General features: G+C 37.3%; 2 protein-coding genes across 10 annotated transcripts in view; one reads left to right on the plus strand and one right to left on the minus strand.

The window, feature by feature from the left end:
- NEDD4 (NEDD4 E3 ubiquitin protein ligase) overlaps positions 1–24778 on the minus strand; it is a 613929-nt gene that overhangs the window by 561598 nt on the left and 27553 nt on the right. The gene's annotated exons all lie outside the window — the stretch shown is intronic.
- The window catches only part of TEX9 (testis expressed 9), a 61663-nt gene that overhangs the window by 24758 nt on the left and 12127 nt on the right, over positions 1–24778 (plus strand). For all 9 annotated transcript variants that reach the window (XM_054451612.2, XM_054451614.2, XM_054451613.2 and 6 more), the window contains 4 exons: positions 529–704; positions 3445–3527; positions 3943–4116; positions 21603–21737. In XM_054451612.2, coding sequence (XP_054307587.1) covers positions 529–704; positions 3445–3527; positions 3943–4116; positions 21603–21737 — 568 coding nt within the window. The remainder of the gene's footprint in view (positions 1–528; positions 705–3444; positions 3528–3942; positions 4117–21602; positions 21738–24778) is intronic.

Below are 24778 nucleotides of genomic sequence, written 5' to 3' on the forward strand. Positions count from 1 at the left end.
ATGTTGTTTGATTGAGCTATTAGCTCTTCACTCTGTAATTCTTTCTCAAGGGGTGTTTTTCTTTGCTGTTTGTAGAATTATGGCCAGGATGATGTCAGTTTGTACAGTTTTTCTCTAGAAGCATGTAAATTTAAAAGCCATAGGCTGGATTTGACCTAGGAGGCCAAGTGCAGTACTCTTAGTTTTGGTATTGCCTTATTTGGAGGCAAAGTCTAGACCATCTGGCCTCATAAAGCCTTCTCTAGCTCTGTGGTCATGTGATTCATAAAAACTAAAAATCTGCTGAGTCTCTTGTAATATAGTCCTTGAAAGTATCATATGTAGATTTCATCATAAATTTAAAATGTGTAATAGTAGTCTCTTGTAATATAATCCTTAAAAAGATCAATTACAGATTTCATCATAAATTTAAATTTATAATAATTTTGATCTGCTTATTTGCGTAAAAGGCATATATCCTTTCTGCCTTTCCTATTTTGTTCATATGTACGTATATACATACATATGTATTTAATTTTTATTTTTTAGTGTTAAATTGAAATACTCTGATGTCCAAACTGCCAACGATGTTGCCATTCCAGAGGATTTCTCAGACTTTTCCCTTGCAAAAACAATTAGCAAAATTGAAGGGCAACTGGAGGAAGAAGGCTTACCTGAATATATAGATGATATTTTTTCTGGTGTTAGTAATGACATTGGAACAGGTAGATTTTCTTTTGTTTTTTATTTTTATCTTTATAGCAGTTACTTAGAAGAAGAAATCTTGGGGAACTATTTCTTACATTTAAAAAAATGTATTGTGATGTCTTGGTTTGTTTCAGAATTATCTAGTAGGATGTGGTGGAGGGAGGAATGAATGGGATTATAGATGAAATAAAATTGGCCATGAGTCAGTCATTGTTAAAGATAGGTGGTGGGTAAATCAGGTTCATTGAACTCGCCTACTTTTATGTTTCATATTTTCCATTATAAAAAGTAAAAATAAAAAAGACTATATTGTACTGGTTTGATTGAATACATTTCAACTTAAGTTAAAATACCCATTGCTTATTGTTAAAATATTTAAAAAGTTTTTCTGAAATTTTTCATTTACTGTTAATGTATTTTATTTATTGCATGTTAAATCAATACATGCAGAAGGACAAATGAATTGACATTGCATCAGGTAAAACAATCAAATGAGTTTTCTAATGAATATAATTTTTCTTCTTATTAACTCATTCTTTGCATATCACTAGAATAATAATACTAAATTTCGATCAACTAAAAACATTACTAAATTTATGAGGAGCCTCCTGTGCTATTGAAACAAAAAAGTAAGACAATGGAGTATATATGAACTAGTTACTGCCGAACTATAATACAATTAATTGTGACTACAGGCAAGCCACTTAGCCCCTCTGTAATAGTTTATTTATTTGAAAATTTAGTAGTTTGTATTAGATGATCATAAAGTTTATGTATTAGTCTGTTCCTGCACTGCTATAAAGAAATACCTGAGACTGTGTAATTTATAAATAAAGGGTTTAATTGGCTCATGGTACTGCAGGCTGTACAGGAAGCATAGCAGTTTCTGCTTCTGGGGAGGCCTCAGGAAACTTCCAGTCATGGCAGAAGGCAAACAGGGAGTGAGGCATCTCACATGGTGGGATCATGAACAAGAGACAGAGGGGGGAGGTGCTACATGCTTTTAAACAACAAGATTTCATGAGAACTCACTATCATGAGGACACTACCAAAAGAGATGATACTAAACCATTCATGAGAAACCACCCCCATGATCCATTCACCTCCCACCAGGTCCCACCTCCAACACTGGGGATTACAATTCAACATGAGATTTGGGTGGGGACGCAGATCCAAACCATATCAGTTTATCTTTAAAATTCTCTGATTCTGTGAAAGATCATAATTTATATGTATAATAATCATTGTGTTATATACTAGTCATAAGTAGGGAGCAGTTTTCTTTTGCACTTACTATATTTACTGATGTAATCAAGCTTTCTAGAGCTAGTTATGGTAAGGGAAGGTAAATGGAGCAGTAAGTTGCCTTTAGGTCTCTCTAAGATGCTTTTGAGGATGTGATACCCAGGCATTGATTGTTCCTCGGTAGAGGAACATGGTCCCATGTCCCATGGCCCTGTTAGAACTTTGCCTTCCTGTGTTCCCTTTTTAGTATCACTGGCCTGGGTGTCTTCTCTTTTGGGAGAATTTTCTCTTATTTTAGATGATTGCTTGGAATGGTTTGGTTATGTGTGGGAGAAAAAGACCAAGAAGTAGTTTGGGAGCACAGATTACTTTGTAAGATTAAAGCTAGGGTCGAGTGGGGAGCAGAGTTTAGTACTGTGGGCCTCCAGACATGGGAGCACTCTGCTCCTTGAGTTAGAGTTGAGGTAGAGTTACTAAGGTTAGAGTTAGGGAGAAAAAGAAATGGGGAAACTCATGCTTTCCTATTTTTTCTTCCCTCTTTCCCTCAGAGGCCAACTACTGTCAACTTTGCCCTTTTTAATTTGTCATTTCCCTCTATTCCCTGCTCACCTGGAGTTACATGAGAGGCTGGTAGAAGAGTTGAGGCCAAAGAGACCTAGGTAGGGTTAGAGCCAACCATAATTCATCAGCTCCATGATAACACTGAGGGCACTTTAAAAAGCCGGAAGTGTGTATGGAGATGTTTTATGCTCTGCACGTCACATGTGTATGGCTTAGTGGGATTTGTCCTAATGACTTCTCAGAGCAGTTCCAAGTGTTTCCTCAAGATAAATTCCATGATGGTAAGGGTTGTTTTATAATATCCCTACTATGCCATTTTGAACAAATGACTGAATGACTTATGAGTGAGTTCTAAGTTCAGTTTTCACTTTATTTACTTTATGGGCCTATAAACTTCAAAGATTTACTGCTGATATTATTGAATAATGAACTTCTGCTGGCAGTAAAGTATCAAAGATAGATCTTGAAGGTTTGTGGGAGAAAGCTTAGACAGTAAGGTATTAGTGTATTTCTTTGCTTCAAAGACACATATACTACATTTTAACTGCTCAGAAATTGGGATCTATGTTACAGTCAGTGGCATTTTGTAATCACAATGGCTGCATTGAAGCTGAGTTTTGCTAGAGAAGATTTACGTTTGTTTCTGCCAAACACTCAGGGACATTACTGACCTGAGAACACTTTAAATTCTCTGATGTCGTTTGGACCACCCTGGTGCGTGTGAATTTATTCTGCAAATTTATGTGAATACTACCTGTGGTTTCTTTCTGTTGAGTGGATTTACTCGTCATTGACCTTTTCATTAGGACTGTTTATACCTATTGTGCCCCCTAACGGATATCTCCTATTTGACTCCCCATCTTGAGTATTTTCTTAGTAATGGTCTGTCTTACAATTGATGTCATCTTAGATTCAGCAAAAGACGGTAAATATAATTATTTAAATTCACAGAAGCACAGATCAGATTTCTAAAGGCCAAACTCCGTGTTATGCAGGAGGAGTTGGATAATGTTGTATGTGAATGCAATAAAAAGGTAAGTTTTAAAAATCTCTTAAAAGGCTCTAATATTCAAAGACATTTTGGGAACAATTTCAATTACATTTTTTGAATTACTTTATTTAGATATAAATCATAGTTAAATTTTGAATTCAAGAATTGTATATAAGTACTGAACTTTATTCTGAGATGTTGAATTTTCACAGAGCTGAAATATCCTAAATACTTGTTACAATTAGAATTCTCTATATTAGTCTTACAAATGTAGTGTAAGCTATTAAATGCAAATAAAACATTTGACTTCCAGTTTTGAAGATAAAAATAGACTGTAATTTGTTTTTCATGAAATGTGTATAAATATCAAAGAACATATGAAACTTCTTTTTTTCTGCTTTGTTTTGATAACAAATCTTACATATTTTTTCACATAATCTATAACTTCATAACTATAGGAGGATGAAATTCAGAATTTAAAGTCTCAAGTAAAAAATTTTGAAGAAGATTTTATGAGACAGCAGCGAACAATTAATATGCAACAGTCTCAAGTAGAAAAATACAAGACTCTTTTCGAAGAAGCAAACAAAAAGTGTGATGGATTACAGCAACAGTTGTCTTCAGTAGAAAGGGTAATTATTTTGGTATTTTTCCTAACTTAATGCCAAAGATACAATAAAATTATTAAGGTTACACATTTGTATAGATGCCATTTTGACTGTTCAGTTATTTTATTAGTGTTTACTGAAAACTCTTTCCCCTTACAGAGAATATTTTTTAACAACTTTATTGAGATGTAATTCACCCTTTTAAAGTATACAATTCAATGGCTTTTGGTATATTCATAGAATTGTGCAACTATCACCACAACCATTTTCATAATCCCTAAAAGATACTTCATACCCTTTAGCCACCACACCCTGACCCTGCTCCCCTCAATCCCTTACAGCCCTAGGCAACCACTATTCTATTTTATGTCTCAATAAATTTGTCTATTTTGGAAATCTCATATACATGGAATCATATAATATGTGGTCTTTTGTGACTGACTTTTACTTAAGATATTTTCAAGGTTCATCCATGTTGCAGCCCCTATCAGTATTTTATTTCTTTTTATTGGCAAGTAACATTCTGTTATATGGATATAACATTTATCTGTTTATCAATTGGTAGCTTTGGGTTATTTGGGTTGTTTCTACTGTCTGGCAATTTTAAATACTTTGAATATTCATGTGTAAGTTTTTGTGTGCACATATGTTTTTATTTCTCTTGGTTATATAGCCAGTAATGGAATTGCTGGGTCATATGGAAATCCTATGTTGACCTTTTGAGGAATTGCTGACTGTTTTCCAAATTGCCTGTACCATTTTACATTCCTACCAGTAGTGCATGAAGGTCCTGATTTCTACACATCCTCACCAACATCTACTAGATTATCTTTTTGATTATAGCCATACTGCAAGTATAAAAGGGTTACCTCATTGTGGTTTTGATTTGCATTTCCCTAATAACTAATGATGTTGAACATCTTTTCATGTGCTTATTGGCATTTGTATATTTTCTTGGCAGAAATGTCTGTTAAGGTCTTTGCCCGTTTTTTAAATTGGATTTGAAAAAATTACTGAATAATAAGAACTTTAAAGTTCTTTATGTGTTTAGATACAAGTCCCTTATCAGATATATGATTTGCAAATAGTTTTCCCATACAGTGGGTTGTCTTTCACTTTCTTTATGGTACTCTAAAGGCAGAAAAGTTTTAAATTTTGATGAAGTCCAGTTTATCTAATATTTATTTGGTTTCCTGTGCTTTTGGTGTCATATTTAAGGGGAGAATGTATTTTAAGTAAACTATCCTAGCTTATATTAGTGTGCCATTGTGAAAATAAAAATATACTGTTTGAGATTGCTTTGTAAAATGTAGTGACGATAAGAATTATATAATATAGCATATCCTGAGATTTAGTAAGAAAATGTGCCCCCTTTATTAGTACCCTTACATTTCTCGTTCGTATGGTCATATTTAAAAACCCTGCTTTTTAAACATTTTGGTCTTGTATAATTAGCTTTATCTTGTAATAAATTTTAATATCAGAATCACTTAGATAAAATTTATATGCAGTAAATTCACACTTTTTAGTGTACAATTCTATGAGTTTTGACAAATGTATGCAGTAATATAACTATCACTATAATTGAGACATAGAACAGTTCCATCAGCCCCCCAAAATTCCCTGTGAATTTAGTGAAGGCCTTCCCTAATCCCAGCACCAGGCAACCACTGATCTGTATTTGGTTCTTAAATTTTGGACTTTTCCCAATTGTCACATAAATAGAATCGCATAGGATATAGCCTTTTGAATCGGTTTTTTTTTTTTTTTTTTTTTTTTCAGTTAGCATAAAACATTTGATATGGTTTGGCTGTGTCCCCACCCAAATTTCATCTTGAATTCCCACTTGTTGCGGGAGGGAGCCAGTGGGAGGTAATTGAATCATGGGGGCAAGTCTTTCCTGTGCTGTTCTTGTGATGGCGAAAAAGTCTCAGGAGATCCGATGGTTTTAAAAGTGAGAGTTTCCCAGTGCAAACTCTCTTCTCTTGTCTGCTGCTATGTGAGACATGCCTTTTACCTTCCAACATGATTGTGAGGCCTCCCCAGCCATGTGGAACTGTGAGTCCAATAAACCTCTTTCTTTTGTAAATTGCCCAGTCTTGGGTATGTCTTTATCAGCAGCATGACGATGAACTAATCCAGTAAATTGGTACCAGTAGAGTTGGGCGCTACTGAAAAGATACCCAAAAATGTTGAAGTGACCTTGGAACTGGGTAAGAGGCAGAGGTTGGAAAAGTTTGGAGGGCTCAGAGGAATACAGGAAAATGTGGGAAAGTTTGGAACTCCCTAGGGACTTGTTGAATGGCTTTGACCAATATACTGATAATGATATGGACAATGAAATCCAGGCTGAGGTGATCTCAGATGGAGATGAGGAACTTGTTGGGAACTAGAGCAGAGGTGACTCTTGTTATGTTTTAGCAAAGAGACTGGTGGCATTTTGTCCCTCCTCTAGAGATGTGTGGAACTTTGAATTTGAGAGAGATGATTTAGGGTATCTGGTGGAAGAAATTTCTAAGCAGCAAAGCACTCAAGAGGTGACTTGGTGCTGTTAAAGGCATCCAGTTTTGAAAGGGAAACAGAGCACAAAAGTTTGAAAAATTTGCAGCCTGACAATGCAATGGAAAAGAAAATCCCATTTTCTGAGGAGAAATTCAAGCCGGCTGCAGAAATTTGCATAAGTCATGAGGAGCTAAATGTTAATCCCCAAGACAGTGGGGAAAATGTCTCCCAAGGTATGCAGAGGTCTTCACAGCAGCCCCTCCCATCACAGGCCCCGAGGCCTAGGAGGCATGATTGGTTTTGAAATGTGAGGACATGAGATTTGGGAGGGTCCTGGGGTAGAATATGGTTTGGCTGTGTCCCCACCCAAATTTCATCTTGAATTCCCACGTGTTGTGGGAGGGACCCAGTGGGAGGTCATTGAATCATAGGGACAGGTCTTCCCTGTGCTGTTCTCATGATAGTGAATAAGTCTCAGATTTGATGGTTTTAAAAATGGGAGTTTCCCTGTACAAGCTCTCTCTTGTCTGCTGCCATGTGAGACGTGCCTTTACCTTCCACCATGATTGTGAGGCCTCCCCAGCCATGTGAAACTGTGAGTGCAGTAAATCTCTTTCTTTTGTAAATTGCCCAGTCTTGGGCATGTCTTTATTAGCAGCATGAAAATGGACTAATACAACATTCAATATTTATCCCTATTATAGTCCATTCCTTTTTATTGCTGAGTAGTGTAAACAATGAATGAATGTACTTCAGTTTGTTTCCCCACTCATCTAGTAATAAAAGTTAATTATACTATTTAATAGTCTAAACTTGTGTTTCCAGTATGGTAGCCACTTACCATATGTGGCTAAATTGCGATGTGCTATAAGTATAAAGTAAAAATCAGATTTTGAAGAATTCATGTAAAACAGAATGAAGAATGTAAAATATCTCAAAATCTCTTAATATTTTTTGTATTGGTTATATGTTGAAATAATATTTGAATATATTAGGTTAAGTGAAATATGTTATTAAAATTAATTTTACCTGTTTGTTTTACCTTCTTACAGTGGCTACTAGAAATTTTGTAATTATATATGTATTCTGTATTCTATTTCTATTGGTCTAAGAAATATATATAGTTGTTCTAAAGGGAAAAAGCTGTAATGTCTAGGGGAACATCCATGTTTTAATTTGTCATGACTTTACCATTTACCATTATGCACCCAAGCTCTGGTCACATCACTATTCTAGTCTCAGATAGTCTTGAAACCTTGGTTATATATTTGATTCTTTTCATGTTCTTGGCCATCATGTCCAATCCTGTGCAATTTTTCTTCCAAATGTTTTTCATTCATTACTTATTTTCAATTCCCATTTTGTGTCCATTTTCCATTTCTTATCCATTGTATCCTGTACTTTGTTGGTAGATTAATGTTCCCAAAGGGTGACATTGATTATACTTTTCCCTTTGTAGGGGGAGAATTTTTTTTTCCCTTTGTATGGGCATAATTTTTTGAGTGCCATATGCCAGACAAAATGCATTTTATAGAAATGAAAACTGACTGGCCAGGCACAATGGCTCATGCCTGTAATCCCAGCACTTTGGGAGGCCAAGGCAGGCGGATCATGAGGTCAGGAGATCGAGACCATCCTGGCTAACATGGTGAAACCCTGTCTCTACTAAAAATACAAAACAATGCCCTTCTAAGATGGCCAAATAGGAACAGCTCTGGTCTGTAGCTCCCAGTGTGATCGACGCAGAAGACAGGTGATTTCTGCATTTTCAACTGAGGTACCTGGTTCACCTCACTGGGACTGATTGGACACTGGGTGCAGCTCACGGCAAACCGAAGCAGAGTAGGGTGTCACCTCACTGGGAAGCGCAAGGGGTTGGGGGATTTCCCTTTCCTAGCCAAGGGAAGCTGTGACAGACTGTACCTGGAAAAACGGGACACTTCCGCCCAAATACTGTGCTTTTCCCAAGGTCTTAGCAACTGGCAGACAAGGAGATTCTCTCCTGAGCCTGGCTTGGTGGGTCACACACCCACAGAGCCTTGCTCACTGCTAGTGCAGCAGTCTGAGATCAAACTGCGAGGCGGCAGCCTGGCTGTGGGAGGGGCATCCACGATTGCTGAGGCTTCAGCAGGTAAACAAAGTGGCCAGGAAGCTTGGACTGGGCGGAGCCCACCGCAGCTCAGCAAGGCCTACTGCCTCTATAGACTCCACCTCTGTGGGCAGGGCATAGCTGAGCAAAAGGCAGCAGACAACTTCTGCAGACTTAAATGTCCCTGTCTGACAGGTCTGAAGGGAGCAGTGGTTCTCCTGGCATGGTGTTTGAGCTCTGAGAATGGACAAACTGCCTCCTCAAGTGAGTCCCTGACCCCGGTGTAGCCTAACTGTGAGACACCTCCCAGTAGGGGCCGACAGACACCTCATGTAGGTGGGTACCCCTCTGGGACGAAGCTTCCAGAGGAAGCATCAGCAAGCAGTATCTGCTGTTCTGCAATATTTGCTGTTCTGCAGCCTCTGCGGGTGATACCCAGGCAAACAGGGTCTGGAGTGGACCTCCAGCAAACTCCAACAGAACTGCAGCTGAGGGACCTGACTGTTAGAGGGAAAGCTAACAAACAGAAAGGAATAGGATCAACATCAACAAAAAGGACATCTACACCAAAACCCCATCTGTAGGTCACCAACATCAAAGACCACAGGTAGATAAAACCACAAAGATGGGGAGAAACCAGAGCAGAAAAGCTTAAAATTCTAAAAACCAGAGCACCTCTTCTCCTCCAAAGAATCGCAGCTCCTTGCCAGCAACAGAACAAAGCTGCATGGAGAATGACTTTGACGTGTTGACAGAAGTAGGCTTCAGAAGGTCGGTAATAACAAACTTCTCTGAGCTAAAGAAGCATGATGTTCTAACCCATCACAAGGAAGCTAAAAACCTTGAAAAAAGGTTAGACGAATGGCTAACTAGAATAAACAGTGTAGAGAAGACCTTAAATGACCTGATGGAGCTGAAAACCATGGCACAAAAACTTCGTGATGCATGCACAAGCTTCAATAGCCAATTTGATCAAGTGAAAGAAAGGGTATCAGGGATTGAAGATCTAATTAATGAAATAAAGTTAGAAGACAAGTTTACAGAAAAAAGAGTAAAAAGAAATGAACAAAGCCTTCAAGAAAAATGGGACTATGTGAAAAGACCAAATCTACATTTGATTAATGTACCTGAAAGTGATGGGGAGAATGGAACCAAGTTTGAAAACACTCTTCAGGATATTTCCCAGGAGAACTTTCCAAACCTAGCAAGACAGGACAACATTCAAATTCAGGAAATACAGAGAACACCACAAAGATACTCCTTGAGAAGAGCAACACCAAGATACATAACTGTCAGATTCACCAAGGTTGAAATGAAGGAAAAAATGTTAACAGCAGCCAGAGAGAAAGGTCGGGTTACCCACAAAGGGAAGCCCATCAGACTAACAGCAGATCTCTCGGCAGAAACTCTACAAACCAGAAGAGAGTGGGGACTGATATTCAACATTCTTAAAGAATTTTCAATCTAGAATTTCATATCTAGCCAAACTAAGCTTCATAAGTGAATGAGAAATAAAATCCTTTACAGACAAGCAAATGCTGAGAGACTTTGTTCACCACCAGGCCTGCCTTACAAGAGCTCCTGAAGAAAGCATTAAATGTGGAAAGAAACAACCGCTACCAGCCACTGCAAAAACAGGCCAAATGGTAAAGACCATCGATGAGATGCAGAAACTGCATCAATTAGTGGGCAAAATAACCAGCTAACATCATAATGACAGGATCAAATTCACATATAACAATATTAACCTTAAATGTAAATAGGCTAAATGCCCCAATTAGAAGACACAGACTTGCAAATTGGATAAAGAGTCAAGACCCATCAGTTTGCTGTATTCAGGAGACCCATCTCGTGCAGAGATACACACAGGCTCAAAATAAAGGGATGGAGGAAGACCTACCAAGCAAATTGAAAGCAAAAAAGCAGGGGTTGCAATCCTAGTCTCTGATAAAACAGACTTTAAACCAACAAAGATCAAAAGAGAAAAGGCCATTACATAATGGTAAAGGGATCAATTCAACAAGAAGAGCTAACTGTCCTCAATATGTATGCACCCAATACAGGAACACCCAGATTCATAAAGCAAGTCCTTAGACCCTACAGAGAGACTTAGACTCCTACGCAATAATAATGGAAGACTTTTACACCCCACTGTCAGTATTAGATCAATGAGACAGAAGGTTAACAAGGATAACCCAGGACTAGAACTCAGCGCTGCACAAAGCAGACCTAATAGACATCTACAGAACTCTCCACCCCAACAGAATATACATTCTTCTCAGCACCACATCGCACTTATTCTAAAATTGACCACAAAATTGGAAGTAAAGCACTCCTCAGCAAATGTAAAAGAACAGAAATCACAACAAACTGTCTCTCAGACCACAGTGCAATCAAATTAGAACTCAGGATTAAGAAACTCACTCAAAACCACACAACTACATGGAAACTGAGCAACCTGCTCCTGAATGACTACTGGGTACATAATGAAATGAAGGCAGAAATAAAGATGTTCTTTGAAACCAATGAGAACAAAGACACAACATACCAGAATCTCTGGGACACATTTAAAGCAGTGTGTAGAGGGAAATTTATAGCACTAAATGCCCACAAGAGGAAGCAGGAAAGATCTAAAATTGACGCCCTAACATCACAATTAAAAGAAATACAGAAGCAAGAGAAAACAAATTTAAAAGCTAGCAGAAAGCAAGAAATAACTAAGATCAGAGCAGAACTGAAGGAGATAGAGACATGAAAAACCCTTCAAAAAAATCAATGAATCCAGGAGCTGGCTTTTTGGATTTTGTCTATCAACAAAATTGTAAGACCGCTAGCAAGACTAATAAAGAAGAAAACAGAGAAGAATCAAATAGGTGCAATAAAAAATGATAAAGGGGATATCACCACGGATCCCACAGAAATACAAATTACCATCAGAGAATACTATAAACACCTCTACACAAATAAACTAGAAAATCTAGAAGAAACGGATGAATTCCTGGACACATACACCGTCCCAAGACTAAACCAGGAAGAAGTTGAATTTCTGAATAGATCAATAACAGGCTCTGAAATTGAGGCAATAATTAATAGCCTACCAACCAAAAAGAATCCAGAACCAGACGGATTCACAGCCGAATTCTACCAGAGGTACAAAGAGGAGCTGGTACCATTCCTTCTGAAACTATTCCAATCAATAGAAAAAGAGGGAATCCTCCCTAACTCATTTTATAAGGCCAACATCATCCTGATACCAAAGCCTGGCAGAAACACAACAAAAAGAATTTAAGACCAATATCCCTGATGAACATTGATGCAAAAATCCTCAATAAAATACTGGCAAACTGAATCCAGCAGCACATCAAAAAGCTTATCCAACAAGATCAAGTCGGCTTCATCCCTGGGAGGCAAGGCTGGTTCAACATACACAAATCAATAAATGTAATCCATGACATAAACAGAACCAACAACAAAAACCACATGATTATCTCAATAGATGCAGAAAAGGCCTTCGACAAAATTCAACCACCTTACATGCTAAAAATTCTCAATAAACTAGGTATTGATGGAACATATCTCAAAATAATACGAGCTATTTATGACAAACTCACAGCCAATTTCATACTAAATGGGCAAAAACTGGAAGCATTCCCTTTGAAAACTGGCACAAGAGAAGGATGCCCTCTCTCACCGCTCCAATTCAACATAGTGTTGGAAGTTCTGGCCAGGGCCATCAGGCAAGAGAAAACAATAAAGGGTATTACATTAGGAAAAGAGGAAGTCAAGTTGTCCCTGTTTGCAGATGACATGATTGTATGTTTAGAAATCCCCATCATCTCAGCCCAAAATCTTAAGCTGATGAGCAACTTCAGCAAAGTCTCAGGATACAAAATCAGTGTGCAAAAATCACAAGCATTCCTATACACCAATAACAGACACACAGCCAAATCATGAGTGAACTCCCATTCACAATTGCTACAAAGATAATCAAATACCTAGGAATCCTACTTACAGGGGATGTGAAGGACCTCTTTGAGGAGAACTGCAAACTACTGCTCAATGAAATAAAAGAGGACACAAACAAATGGAAGGACATTCTGTACTCATGGATAGGAAGAATCGATATTGTGAAAACAGCCTTACTGCCCAAGGTAATTTATAGAATCACTGCCATCCCCATCAAGCTACCAATGACTTTCTTCACAGAATTGGAAGAAACTACTTTAAAGTTCATATGGAACCAAAAAAGAGCCCACATTGCCAAGACAATCCTAAACAAAAAGAACAAAGCTGGAGGCATCACGCTACCTGACTTCAAACTATACTACAAGGCTACAGTAACCAAAACAGCATGGTACTGGTACCAAAACAGAGATATAAACCAATGGAACAGAACAGAGGCCTCAGAAATAACACCACACATCTACAACCATCTGATCTTTGACAAACCTGACAAAAACAAGAAATGGGGAAAGGATTCCCTATTTAATAAATGGTGCTGGGAAAACTGGCTAGCCATATGTAGAAAGCTGAAACTGGATCCCTTCCTTACACCTTATATGAAAATTAATTCAAGATGGATTATTAAAGACTTAAATGTTAGACCTAAAACCATAAAATCCCTGGAAGAAAACCTAGGCAATACCATTCAGGACATAGGCATGGGCAAGGACTTCATGACTAAAACACCAAAAGCAATGGCAAGAAAAGCCAAAATAGACAAATGGGCTCTAACTAAACTAAAGAGCTTCTGCACAACAAAAGAAACTATCATCAGAGTGAACAGGCATCCTACAGAATGGGGGAAAATTTTTACAACCTACCCATCTGACAAAGGGCTAATATACAGAATCTACAGAGAACTTAAACAAATTTACAAGAAGAAAATCAACCCCATCAAAAAGTGGGCAAAGGACATGAACAGACACTTCTCAAAAGAAGACATTCATGCAGCTGAGAAACATGAAAAAAAGCTCATCATCACTGGTCATTAGAGGAATGCAAATCAAAACCACAATGAGATACCATTTCACACCAGTTAGAATGGCAATCATTAAAAAGTCAGGAAACAACGTGCTGGAGAGGATGTGGAGAAATAGGAACACTTTTACACTGTTGGCGGAGTGTAAATTAGTTCAACCATTGTGGAAGACAGTGTGGCGATTCCTCAGGGATCTAGAACTAGAAATACCATTTGACCCAGCAATCCCATTACTGGGTATATACCCAAAGATTATAAATCATGCTACTATAAAGACACATGCACATGTATGTTTATTGTGGCACTATTCACAATAGCAAAGACTTGGAACCAACCCAAAAGTCCATCAATGATAGACTGGATTAAGAAAATGTGGCACATATACACCATGGAATACTCTGCAGCCATAAAAAAGGGTGAGTTTATGTCCTTTGCAGGGACATGGATGAAGCTGGAAACCATCATTCTCAGCAAACTATCACAAGGACAGAAAACCAAACACCGCATGTTCTCACTCATAGGTGGGAATGAGACCTGTGAGTCTCAACAATGAGACAACTTGGACACAGGGCGGGAACGTCACACACCAGGGCCTGTCTGGGGGGGAGCTGGGGGAGGGATTGTATTAGGAGAAATACCTAATGTAAATGATGAGTTGATGGGTGCAGCAAATCAACATGATACATGTATACCTATGTATCAAACCTGCACGTTGTGCACATGTACCCTAGAACTTGTATATTAATAAAAAAATTAAAATACAAAAAAGACGGGCATGGTGGTGGGCACCTGTAGTCTCAGCTACTTGGGAGGCTGAGGCAGGAGAATGGCGTGGTGTGAACCCAGTAGGCAGAGCTTGCAGTGAGCCTAGATGTCGCCACTGCACTTCAGCCTGGGCGACAGAGCAAGACTCCGTCTCAAAAAAAAAAAAAAAAAAAAAAAAGAAACTGAGTTTGATGGTTAAGCAAATTACCCAAGATTATATATAGGTAGTGGCAGAATAGGATTCAAACTGTGTCTGACACCAAATTCTGTGGTTTTTCAACAAATCATGTCATTCCCGAATCCCCCAAAATTAAATGAACGTAAGTACCATCTATTCTAAAATCTTATCACTGTTAAGAGTTTAATACTTGAAACTTCTAGTTCACAATGAATGTACTAAGCAGTTATGATATATTGGCTATCTGAAGGCTTTTATAAAAGCTTCCATTGGATCTGAACTTTCCAGCTTGCATCCCTATCTACCCTGCCAGATAGGTGTAATAATTCTCATGGGTTATGTAGCCATGAGAACTCAAGATTGAATCATTCTCTGCTAAGTCTCATTTTATATCTCTATACAAACAAATATCAGTGTACAGTTCGCAGAAATGCCAGAGCTTGAGTTTGATGGACCTGCTTTTATAAATCTGCAAAAGCCAACCATTTTTAAAATGATTACATATAACTTAAGCTGCTAATGCTAACAGATGGGAGTTTTCTAAAATACAAAAACAGCATTTTATTTCAGCATTGGATTTTGTTTTTCTGTTAGTGATTTCTTTAAAATCAACTTTATTGAAGAATAACAAATACAATAAAACATACTTGTTTTTAGCTTATAATTCAATAAGTTTTCACAAATTAATATTCCCTCATAACTACTACCATAATCAAGATAATGAAAATTTATATTACCCTCCCAGAATATCCTTTGTACTCCTGCCCCATAAATCTCCAACCTCTAACCATGGCACCAGGCAGCCACTGAGCTGTATTTTTTCACTACAAATTAGATTTTCCTTTTCTAAAATTTCATACAAATGAAATCATGAATATGGACTTTTGTATATCTGGCTATTTTTCTTCAGCATAACATTTTTAAGGTTCCTCAGTGTTTTACATGTGGTGTGGTTCATTTCCTTGTATTGCTCCATATTATTTATTTATGGACATGCCATATTTTATCTGATCACCAGTTGATGTGACATTCAATTTTTTTCTAGTGTGGACTATTAAAAATCCACAGTGAATTTCTACGTACAAGTATTCTGTGTGAACACATGTTTTTGTATATACCAAATACTCAGGAGTGGAATTTGTGAATTTTATGGAAAGTGTATGCTTAACTTTTTAAGAAACTGCTAAACTGTGTTCCACAGTGATTGTACCATTTTACATTCCCACTAGCAGTATATGAGAATTAGAGTTACTCTGTATCATCACCAACACTTGGGATTATTATCTTTTTAATTTTAGCCATTCTAGAGGAGAAGAAGTAGGATCTCATTGTGGCTTAATTTGTATTTCCTTTATAACTATGGATATTGAACATATTTTCATGTGTTTATTGGCCATTCATATATCCTCTTTTGTGATGTATTTGTTCAAATTTTTTGCCCATTCAAAAATACTAAGTTGCAAATTCTTTGTTTCCCTATGTAATTCCTTTATTAGAAGAATATACATTTTGAATAGTTTCTCTCAATCTGACTTCGCTTTATTTTCTCAACAGTGTGTTTCAAAAGACAGCAGTTTTAAATTTTGATGAATTACAAAATGTTATTTTCTTGTGGCTTTCGCTTTTTTACCCAAAATATTACTTTCTTGTGGTTTGTGCTTTTTTCCCCATTCTATCCAAGAAATCTTTATCCACTCCAAAGTCATGAGAGTTTTCTCCTGATTTCTTCTAGAAGTGTTACAGTGTTTGTGTGTGTGTGTGTGTGTGTGTGAGGTCATATATGATCTCAAAATCATATATGAATTGGCCTGTAATCTATTTCAAGTTCATTTTGTGTGTGATAAGGGTCAGGGTTCACTTTTTTCCATATGGATAATACAATTCTGTCCCCATTTGCTTACCATGGCACCAGTGAAGGAAATGAATTGGCTGTATGTATGGGTCTTCTTTGAACTATTCTGTTATATTGATATATACATTTGATATAATTCATTAGGAAAGCCATGTGCACTGGAGTTTTCTTTTGGAAGGATTTCAATTACCAATTCAGTTTATTTAATGGATACAAGTCTATTCTGATTTTCTGCTACTATTTGAGTCAGCTTTGCTAATTTATGTTTTTTGTGGTATTTGTCCACTTAATGCAAGTCAGATTTACTGGCATAAATTTGTCCATAATATTCTTTTATTATGTTTATTATATTTATAATACCTGTATGATGTGTAATAATAGCCCCTCTTTCATTTCTGATACTGATAATTTGTCTCTTCTGTCATTTATTCTTAATCAGTCCTACTTTAAATGTATTTACAAATCTCAGGTATAATGCATTTTCTACCCTCACTTTCTGAGAAGTCAATTCCCTCTCCCACTTTTGGAGATGATTATTAAACAGCTGGTCTTTTTTCCTCAACTTTCCAACACCCCGTCCAACCTCCTTATTCTTGGCTCATGACTTTGCTTCCTTTTTCATTAAGGAAACAGGATCAAAAGATAACTTTATCATTCTTTCACTAAATTTACAACCTCACTGCCTCTATACCACTCCCCACTCCAGTTACAGTGAATTAGTACCTCTTCTGTCTAAAGCTGACCCCTGCACTTGTGCACTGGATTCCATATACTCTCTTCTACTCAAGGACTTTGCACTGGCAATTGTCCTTCCTCTTGCAAGATCAAATTTACTCTTATCAGATTATACTCAGTATACAAACATTTCATAGAATCATTCATATATCTATTTTAAAACTTCTTTAGATCTTACATCTACCTCCAGTCCTATACCATTGCTCCCCTTTATAGTGAAGCTTCCCAAAATTATTGTTTATACTCAGTGTCTCTATACCTCATGTGCCATTTTCTCCTGAAAATACTTTGCTTAGGTTTCCATCTCTACCCTGCCATTGAAACTACTCTTAAAAAGGTCACCAATAATCCACATTGTAGTTGTGGTCCATTGTACTTGGTCAGTTATTCCTCACATGAATTTATATCTCAGCAATATTTGAAATAGTTGATTACTCCTTCCTTGAAACACTATTAATTTGGCTTCTGGAGCACCACAATCATGATTCTCCCTCATTTTCCTGGCCTTACATAGTAGAGTGCCCAAGTCTCTTCTCTGTCTATATCTAATCCTTAGATGATCTCATTCAGTTCCATGGCTTTATATACCATCTATATATACGCTGATCATCCTCACATTTCTGTGTCTTGCCCTTACCTCTTTCTTTCTGCCCACTTGGTATCTCTACTGTGTGTTAAACTTCACATGTCCTAAAGGAAGCTCTTGCTTCCCTGCCCTCAGCAAACCTGCTTCTCTTCCTTCCCCCTCTCTTAGTAAAAGGCATCACCCAATTGTTCAGTCTAAAACTGAAGAGTCATCTTGATCTATCTGTTTCCCTATATCCAGATACAGCTCACCAACAAGTCCTGTCAATTGTCTTCAAAATACATAGAATAAACCACTTCTCAAAACATTCATTACGTCTACCTAAGCCCAAGCCACTATCTTTTATTTAAACTATTATAATAACCTCCTAGATTGGCAATACCACAGTGGCCAGAGTAATCCTTATAAAATTTAAGTCAGAGCCGGGCGCAGTGGCTTACGCCTGTAATCCCAGCACTTTGGGATGCCGAGGCGGGCGGATCACAAGGTCAGGAGATTGAGACCATTCTGGCTAACACGGTGAAACCCCATCTCTACTAAAAATACAAAAAATTAGCTGGCATGGTGGCGGGTGCCTGTAGTCCCAGCTACTCGGGAGGCTGAGGCAGGAGAATGGTGTGAACCCGGGAGGCGGAGCTTGCAGTGAGTCGAGATTGCACCACTGCACTCCAGCCTGAGCCACAGAGCGAGACTCCGTCTCAAAAAAAAAAAAAAAAAAAAAAAATTAGATCATCACACACATACACATACGCATACACACTTAAAATCCTCCAAAGGCTTCCCATGTCACTCAGAATAAAATCCAAATTTATAAGTAAAGCTTACAAGGTTTACCTAGGCTTGTCCTGCCCACTTCTCTTTATCAAAACCTAACACTGTGCCTGTGTCACTCGGCTGAAACCACACTGACCTTCTAGGTGATTTTTGAATATATTAAGTGGATTCCTACTACAGGATCTTTGTCTTCATTGTTCTTATTATCTGGAATTCTTTCCCTAAGATCTTTGTTTGATTATTTTATTTTTTTAGAGAGAGGATCTCACTCTGTTGCTCAGGCTGGAGTAGAGCGGTGCAGTCATGGCTTACTACAGCCTTGACCTCCCCAGCTCAACCAATCCTTCTGCCTCAGCCTTCCAAGCAGCTAGGACCACATACATATGCCACAATGTCCAGCTAATTTTTAAATTTTTTTGTAGAGACAAGGTCTCCCTATGTTGCCTAGACTGGTCTCAAACTCCTGGGTTCATCTTCCCACATTGGCCTCCCAAAGTGCTAGGACTACAGGCGTGAACCACTGTGCCTGGCCTCCCCAAGATTTTTACTTAAATCATTACCTCACTTCATTTGGAAGACTTCTGTGACCACTTTATTTTAAATAGTTTTACCCTTCCCTCATTGTTCTGTCCCTTTACTCTTTTGTTCTTGATAGTCCTTAACACTACCAGATATTACATATTGTATGTGTATATATGTGTTCATCTTCTGTCTCTTCCTCTAGAATGCAAACGTCATGAGAGGAGGAACTTTGGTTAATTTGTGTGCCCATCATATAGAATAGTATCCTGCATGTAGTAAGTGCTTGATAAATGTGTTGAATAAATGAATGAAACCTATTAGGTATAGATAATATTACTCACAATTTCAGATATGGAAATGAGTCTACCACAGCTGGCAGGTTTTCTGATTCCAAGTCCATTCTTTTCTACCTTAGCCACTTGTTTCTGAAACCATATCTGATTATTTATTTATCCTCATCTGATTATTTCTTATCTGAATTTCTGCGGTGCTTCGTGTTATTCCCAGAGCATTTACTACATTTTGTCTTCTGCTGTGGCTGATGCATGCCCCTCTCTTTTCTTACTCTCCCCCAGTGCCTTTTATGAATGCTTTAATAATCATGAGAGAGTGGTACATCATATCCTCTTGAAGCTCACAGTATTTGAATTTTAGTGTTAAATTTGATTTTCTTCGTTTTTTTTTTTTTTTAGAAAAACTAATGTGCAACTCAGGACTTCAGATTTTTCATGAAATTTTTGTCTAGCAACATGTAACTCCTTAAATTTTTATAACAGTAGAAATTTGTTTAGTGGATTTACTTATATAGAAAAACTTTATTTCCTACTTTACTATTCTTGTGGCTATCATTTTTTCCCCACACCTCCCAAGAAGAGGGCAGTATTGATTCAGGGATAGGGGACATCATGTGGTACAGGATGGTTTTCATTTTTCTGTGAAATAGGTTACAAAGTCATCAGCAGGCAAGAGGGGAAAGATTCATTTCTATATTCTTAAGAAGGAAGACTGAAATGAGGCAGCAAGAAATGTGGACTTTGTAGCTAATGAGAATCTTTGCCTTTTCTATGTGAACAGTGAGATAAATCAAGCTAGCTCTTCCTGTAGCTACCACCCACAAAGCTGTGAAGAAGGCTGTGATAGCAGATGGTATCCATACACAGTTTGATTTGTTTAGAAACCTACATAAAGAGCAGCATGTGTTTTGTTTTGTTTTTCCCCTTAATTACTCAGAGCCAGAGAGACCAGTTTTTAAATAAAATGTGATATAGCCAGGAAAAAATTATAAAAGAATATAGACAACTGTATTTTTAACTTCATCATTTCAACTCTATAATATTTATTGAGTATCTGCTCAATCTATTGAGTAAGGCTCTGGACTAGGCCTTACTTTGTAGGGGATATAAAGAAGAGTGGGTTTAGTATTACGAAATAAGTTCAGTTTAACTAACGTGTGTTAGTGTCTTTTATATCCCACTGAAGTGCTGAGTATACAGAAATTAAGACAGTTCTTTTCTTCAAGGAGCTTAAACTATAGTGGGGGAAATAAAGTTAAAGGATAGTTTCAGTACCACATAGCAGACATGATGATAAATGTTTCTCAAGGTGCTATACAAGCTTTGAAGAGGGTACTTAATATAATCTGGGTGGATAATGAGGATTAGAAAGGAAATATGTCCTGGGAGAGCTAATGCCCTAGAGTACAAACCTAGCTGAGTCAGTAGGTGCTAGCTATGTGAAAATGAGTGGGCAGAGATCAGGGCAGGAGGAAGAGCACAGGCAAAGACTGAGGCAGAAAACACCATGACTGTTTGGGAGAGATCCAATTACTGCTGGTATTACTGAAAGTAACATCTTTGGCAGGAGATGAGGCTGGTTGACAGGGGAAAGATTGTGGTGGAGTTCAGAGTTTATCCTCTACGTTCATGTTTCTTCAGGTGTTGGCCTGTTGACTCTCTGCAACAGAATATCCTAGGATGTTTGCAGAAATTAAGACTAAACTCACCCCAGGATGTGGAAAATAATCTATAAGATCTGTTGTTTCTACTCAGAATTGGGATTTTCCTATAGGGCTATATAGAATGTTGTGCATTTAATGAATATATTCTTAAATGATTTACTTTGTCAGGTATACAGAAAAACAGTGGAGAGTTTCTCTTAACATTGGTCTTTTTGGGAGGTTCCCAAAAGAAGAAATACAGTTATGAGTTGTTTATAAAATAGGTATACTGTGTCTTGAGTCAATAAAGAGAAAATTCCAAACAAAAAGTAATTGGAAAGCCCAGTTCACAACTACGTTTTTTAGGATATATTTCTCTAATACCAATTTGGGGTAAGAATTCCGTGAGACCTCTAACACTTAGTGTTCAGCCTCTAGCCTCAAGCCTGTGTGTATGTGTGTGTGTGTGTGTGTGTGTGTGTAAAGTTTGAGAGAAAGCAAGGAATATGGATATGGAAGATACTGCAAAATGATAAAGGGGGAACGTATGATATATTTATAAATGTTCCATAATCTTTTTTACTATACAGGAATTAGAAAATAAAAGAAGACTGCACAAACAGGCTGCAAGTAGTCAAAGTGCCACAGAGGTTCGCTTGAATAGAGCTCTAGAAGAAGCAGAAAAGTATAAACTGGAGTTAAGTAAATTAAGGCAAAATAACAAGGTATGGAAAAATTGAATAGCTTTTGTAGTGATCCCTTTTGGTAACTACTTCTTTTATGAACATGTCAAAAATAATACTTAAATTATAATTCTTGATGTCATGCTGAACATTTCTCCTTTCAGAAGAAATATATTCATTAGCAGTATACACATTTCTAACAAGTTAGGATGATATGCTTGTCTATCGCCATTATTGAGTGATGGCACAACTCTTTGGAAGATTGATTTCTTCAACCAGTTTTATCAAGTGCCCATATTATATGTCAGACACTTTTCTAAGCTCTTAGAAAAAGTTGTTTAAAAAAAAGTATCTTTTGTATCTCAAGTCTTTTATTCTCTGAACCTCAGTTTTCTAATATATAAAGTAAGGCTCTATTTTACAGGGCAGTGGTTCTCAAACTTGAGCATGTATCAGAATCTCTGGGAGAGCGTGTTAAATCAGATTGTTGGGTCCCATCCCCAGAATTTCTGATTTAATAGGTCTGGAGTGAGGCCTGAGAATTTGCAGTTTTAACAAGTTCCCAGGTAAATTATTTTAAGGATCACTGTAACTCCAGTGTCTAGCCAATGCTTGGCATAGAATTAGCATTTGGTGCCTTAAATATCTGTTGAATAAATGAAAGTTCAAATACCAATGTTCATGAAAGCCCTTTGTACATTCTATAAATATTGTTACTTTTTGGTTCTGTATTGACCTGAAAGGGTAATAAGTGATAGTCCATTGGACTCTATTTAATAATTAAAACAATATTTAATAATTTAACCATGACTTGGATAATGAAATTAGGAACCACCTTCATTATATACACAGATAATACATTTTGGATTAAGTTAGTAACACTTAACAGGAATAGACTGAAAGTGACCTTGATACATCCTCTAACATGTTTGAGAGGCAAATATGTGGCATAGTGATTACAGAGTTTTAAGATGTCATCTGTGAGACAGTTTGTTATATGGTCAGGTCATTTTCATATTCAAGGGCCATCAGTGATGGTATAACTGGGATTTATTAATAGAAGTTATTAAATGAACAAGTTAGGAAGTCATCTTTATACACTTACCAGTAATTAGCATGTTATTCGAGTATTATTTCCAATTTGGTGCATTTTAAAGGGATTTTGAAGAAAATGAAGAATAACCACCTAGGTATCAGGATTTCCTAATTGTTGTAGATTTGACCTCTATATTTCATTAGTTCACATATTAAGAAAACAGAAGGAAAATGGCTTCATGAAACAGATGACTCTCCATATTGTAGCCAGCCATTTTGTTTTGTTTTGTTTTTTAATTTTTTTTAGGTTTGAGGGTACATGTGAAGGTTGCATAGGTAAACAGGTGTCATGGGGGTTTGTTGTACATATATTTCACCACCTAGGTATTAGGCCCAGTACCCAATAGTTATCTCTTCTGCTCCTCTCCCTTTTTCCACCTTCTCCCCTTCAAGTAGACCCGAGTGTCTGTTGTTTCCTTCTTTGTGTTCTGTAAGTTCTTATTGTTTAGCTCCCACTTATAAGTGAAAACAAGCAGTATTCGGTTTTGTGTTCCTACATTAGTTTGCTAAGGATAACTGCCTCCAGCTCCATCCATGTTCCCACAAAAGACATGATCTCGTTCTTTTTTATGGCTACATAGTATTCCATGGTGTCTATGTACCAAATTTTCTTTATCCAATCTGTCATTGATGGGCATTTAGTTGATTCCATGTCCTTGCTGTTGTGACTAGTGCTGCAGTGAACATTTGTGTGCATGTGTCTTTATGGTAGAATGATTTATATTCCTCTGGGTATAATACCAGTAATGAGATTGCTGGGTCCAATGGTAGTTCTGCTTTTACCTCTTTGAGGAATCACTGTACTGCTTTGCACAATGGTTGAACTAATTTACACTCCCATCAACAGTGTATAAGTGTTCCCTTTTCTCTGCAACCTCACCAGATCTGTTATTTTTTGACTTTTTAGTAATAGCCATTCTGACTGGTGTGAGGTGGTATTTAATTGTGGTTTTGATGTGCATTTCTCTGATGATCAGTGATGTTGAGCTTTTTTTCATACTTGTTGGCCACATGTATGACTTCTTTTGAGAAGTGTCTGTTCTTGTCCTTTGCCCACCTTTTAATGGGGTTGTTTTTCTCTTGTAAATTTGTTTAAGTTCCTTCTAGAAGCTGGATATTAGACCTTTATCAGATGCATAGTTTGCAAAAATTTTCTCCCATTCTGTAGGTGGTCTGTTTACTCTGCCGATCATTTATTTTTCTGTGCAGAAGCTCTTTAGTTTAAGTAGATCCCACTTGTCAGTTTTTGCTTTTGTCACAGTTGCTTTTTCTGTCTTTGTCATGAAATCTTTGCCTGTTCCTATGTCCAAAATGGTATTGCCTAGGTTGACTTCCAGGGTTTTTATAGTTTTGGGTTTTCCAGTTAAGTCTTTAGTTCATCTTGAGTTGGTTTTTGTATAAGGTAGAAGGAAAGGGTCCAGCTTCAGTCTTCTGCAAATGGCTAGCCAGTTATCCCAGCACCATTATTGAAGAGGGAGCCCTTTCCCATTGCTTTTGTCAGGTTTGTTGAAGATCAGATGGTTGTAGATGTGCGGCCTTATTTATGGGCCCTCTATTCTGTTCCATTGGTCTATGTGCCTGTTTTTGTAACAGTACCTGTTTTTGTACCATGCTGTTTTGGTTATTGTAGACTTGTAGTATAGTTTGGAGTCACGCAGTGTGCCTCCAACTTTGTTCTTTTTGCTTAGTATTGCCTTGGCTATTCAGGCTCTTTTGTGGTTCCCTGTGAATTTTTAAATAGTTTTTTCTAATTCTGTGAAGAATGTTATTGGTAGTTTGATAGGAATAGCATTGAATCTGTAAATCACTTTGGGCAGTATAGGCATTTTAATAAATCTTCCTATCAGTGAGCATGGGATGTTTTTTCCCTTTGTGTTTTCTCTGATTTCTTTGAGCAGTGTTTTGTAATTCTCATTGTAGATATCTTGCACTTCCCTGGTTAGCTGTATTCCTAGGTATTCTTTTTGTGGCAAGTGGGAATGGGATTG

This window comes from Pongo pygmaeus, chromosome 16, assembly GCF_028885625.2.
Source record: "Pongo pygmaeus isolate AG05252 chromosome 16, NHGRI_mPonPyg2-v2.0_pri, whole genome shotgun sequence".
Taxonomy (NCBI): domain Eukaryota; kingdom Metazoa; phylum Chordata; class Mammalia; order Primates; family Hominidae; genus Pongo; species Pongo pygmaeus.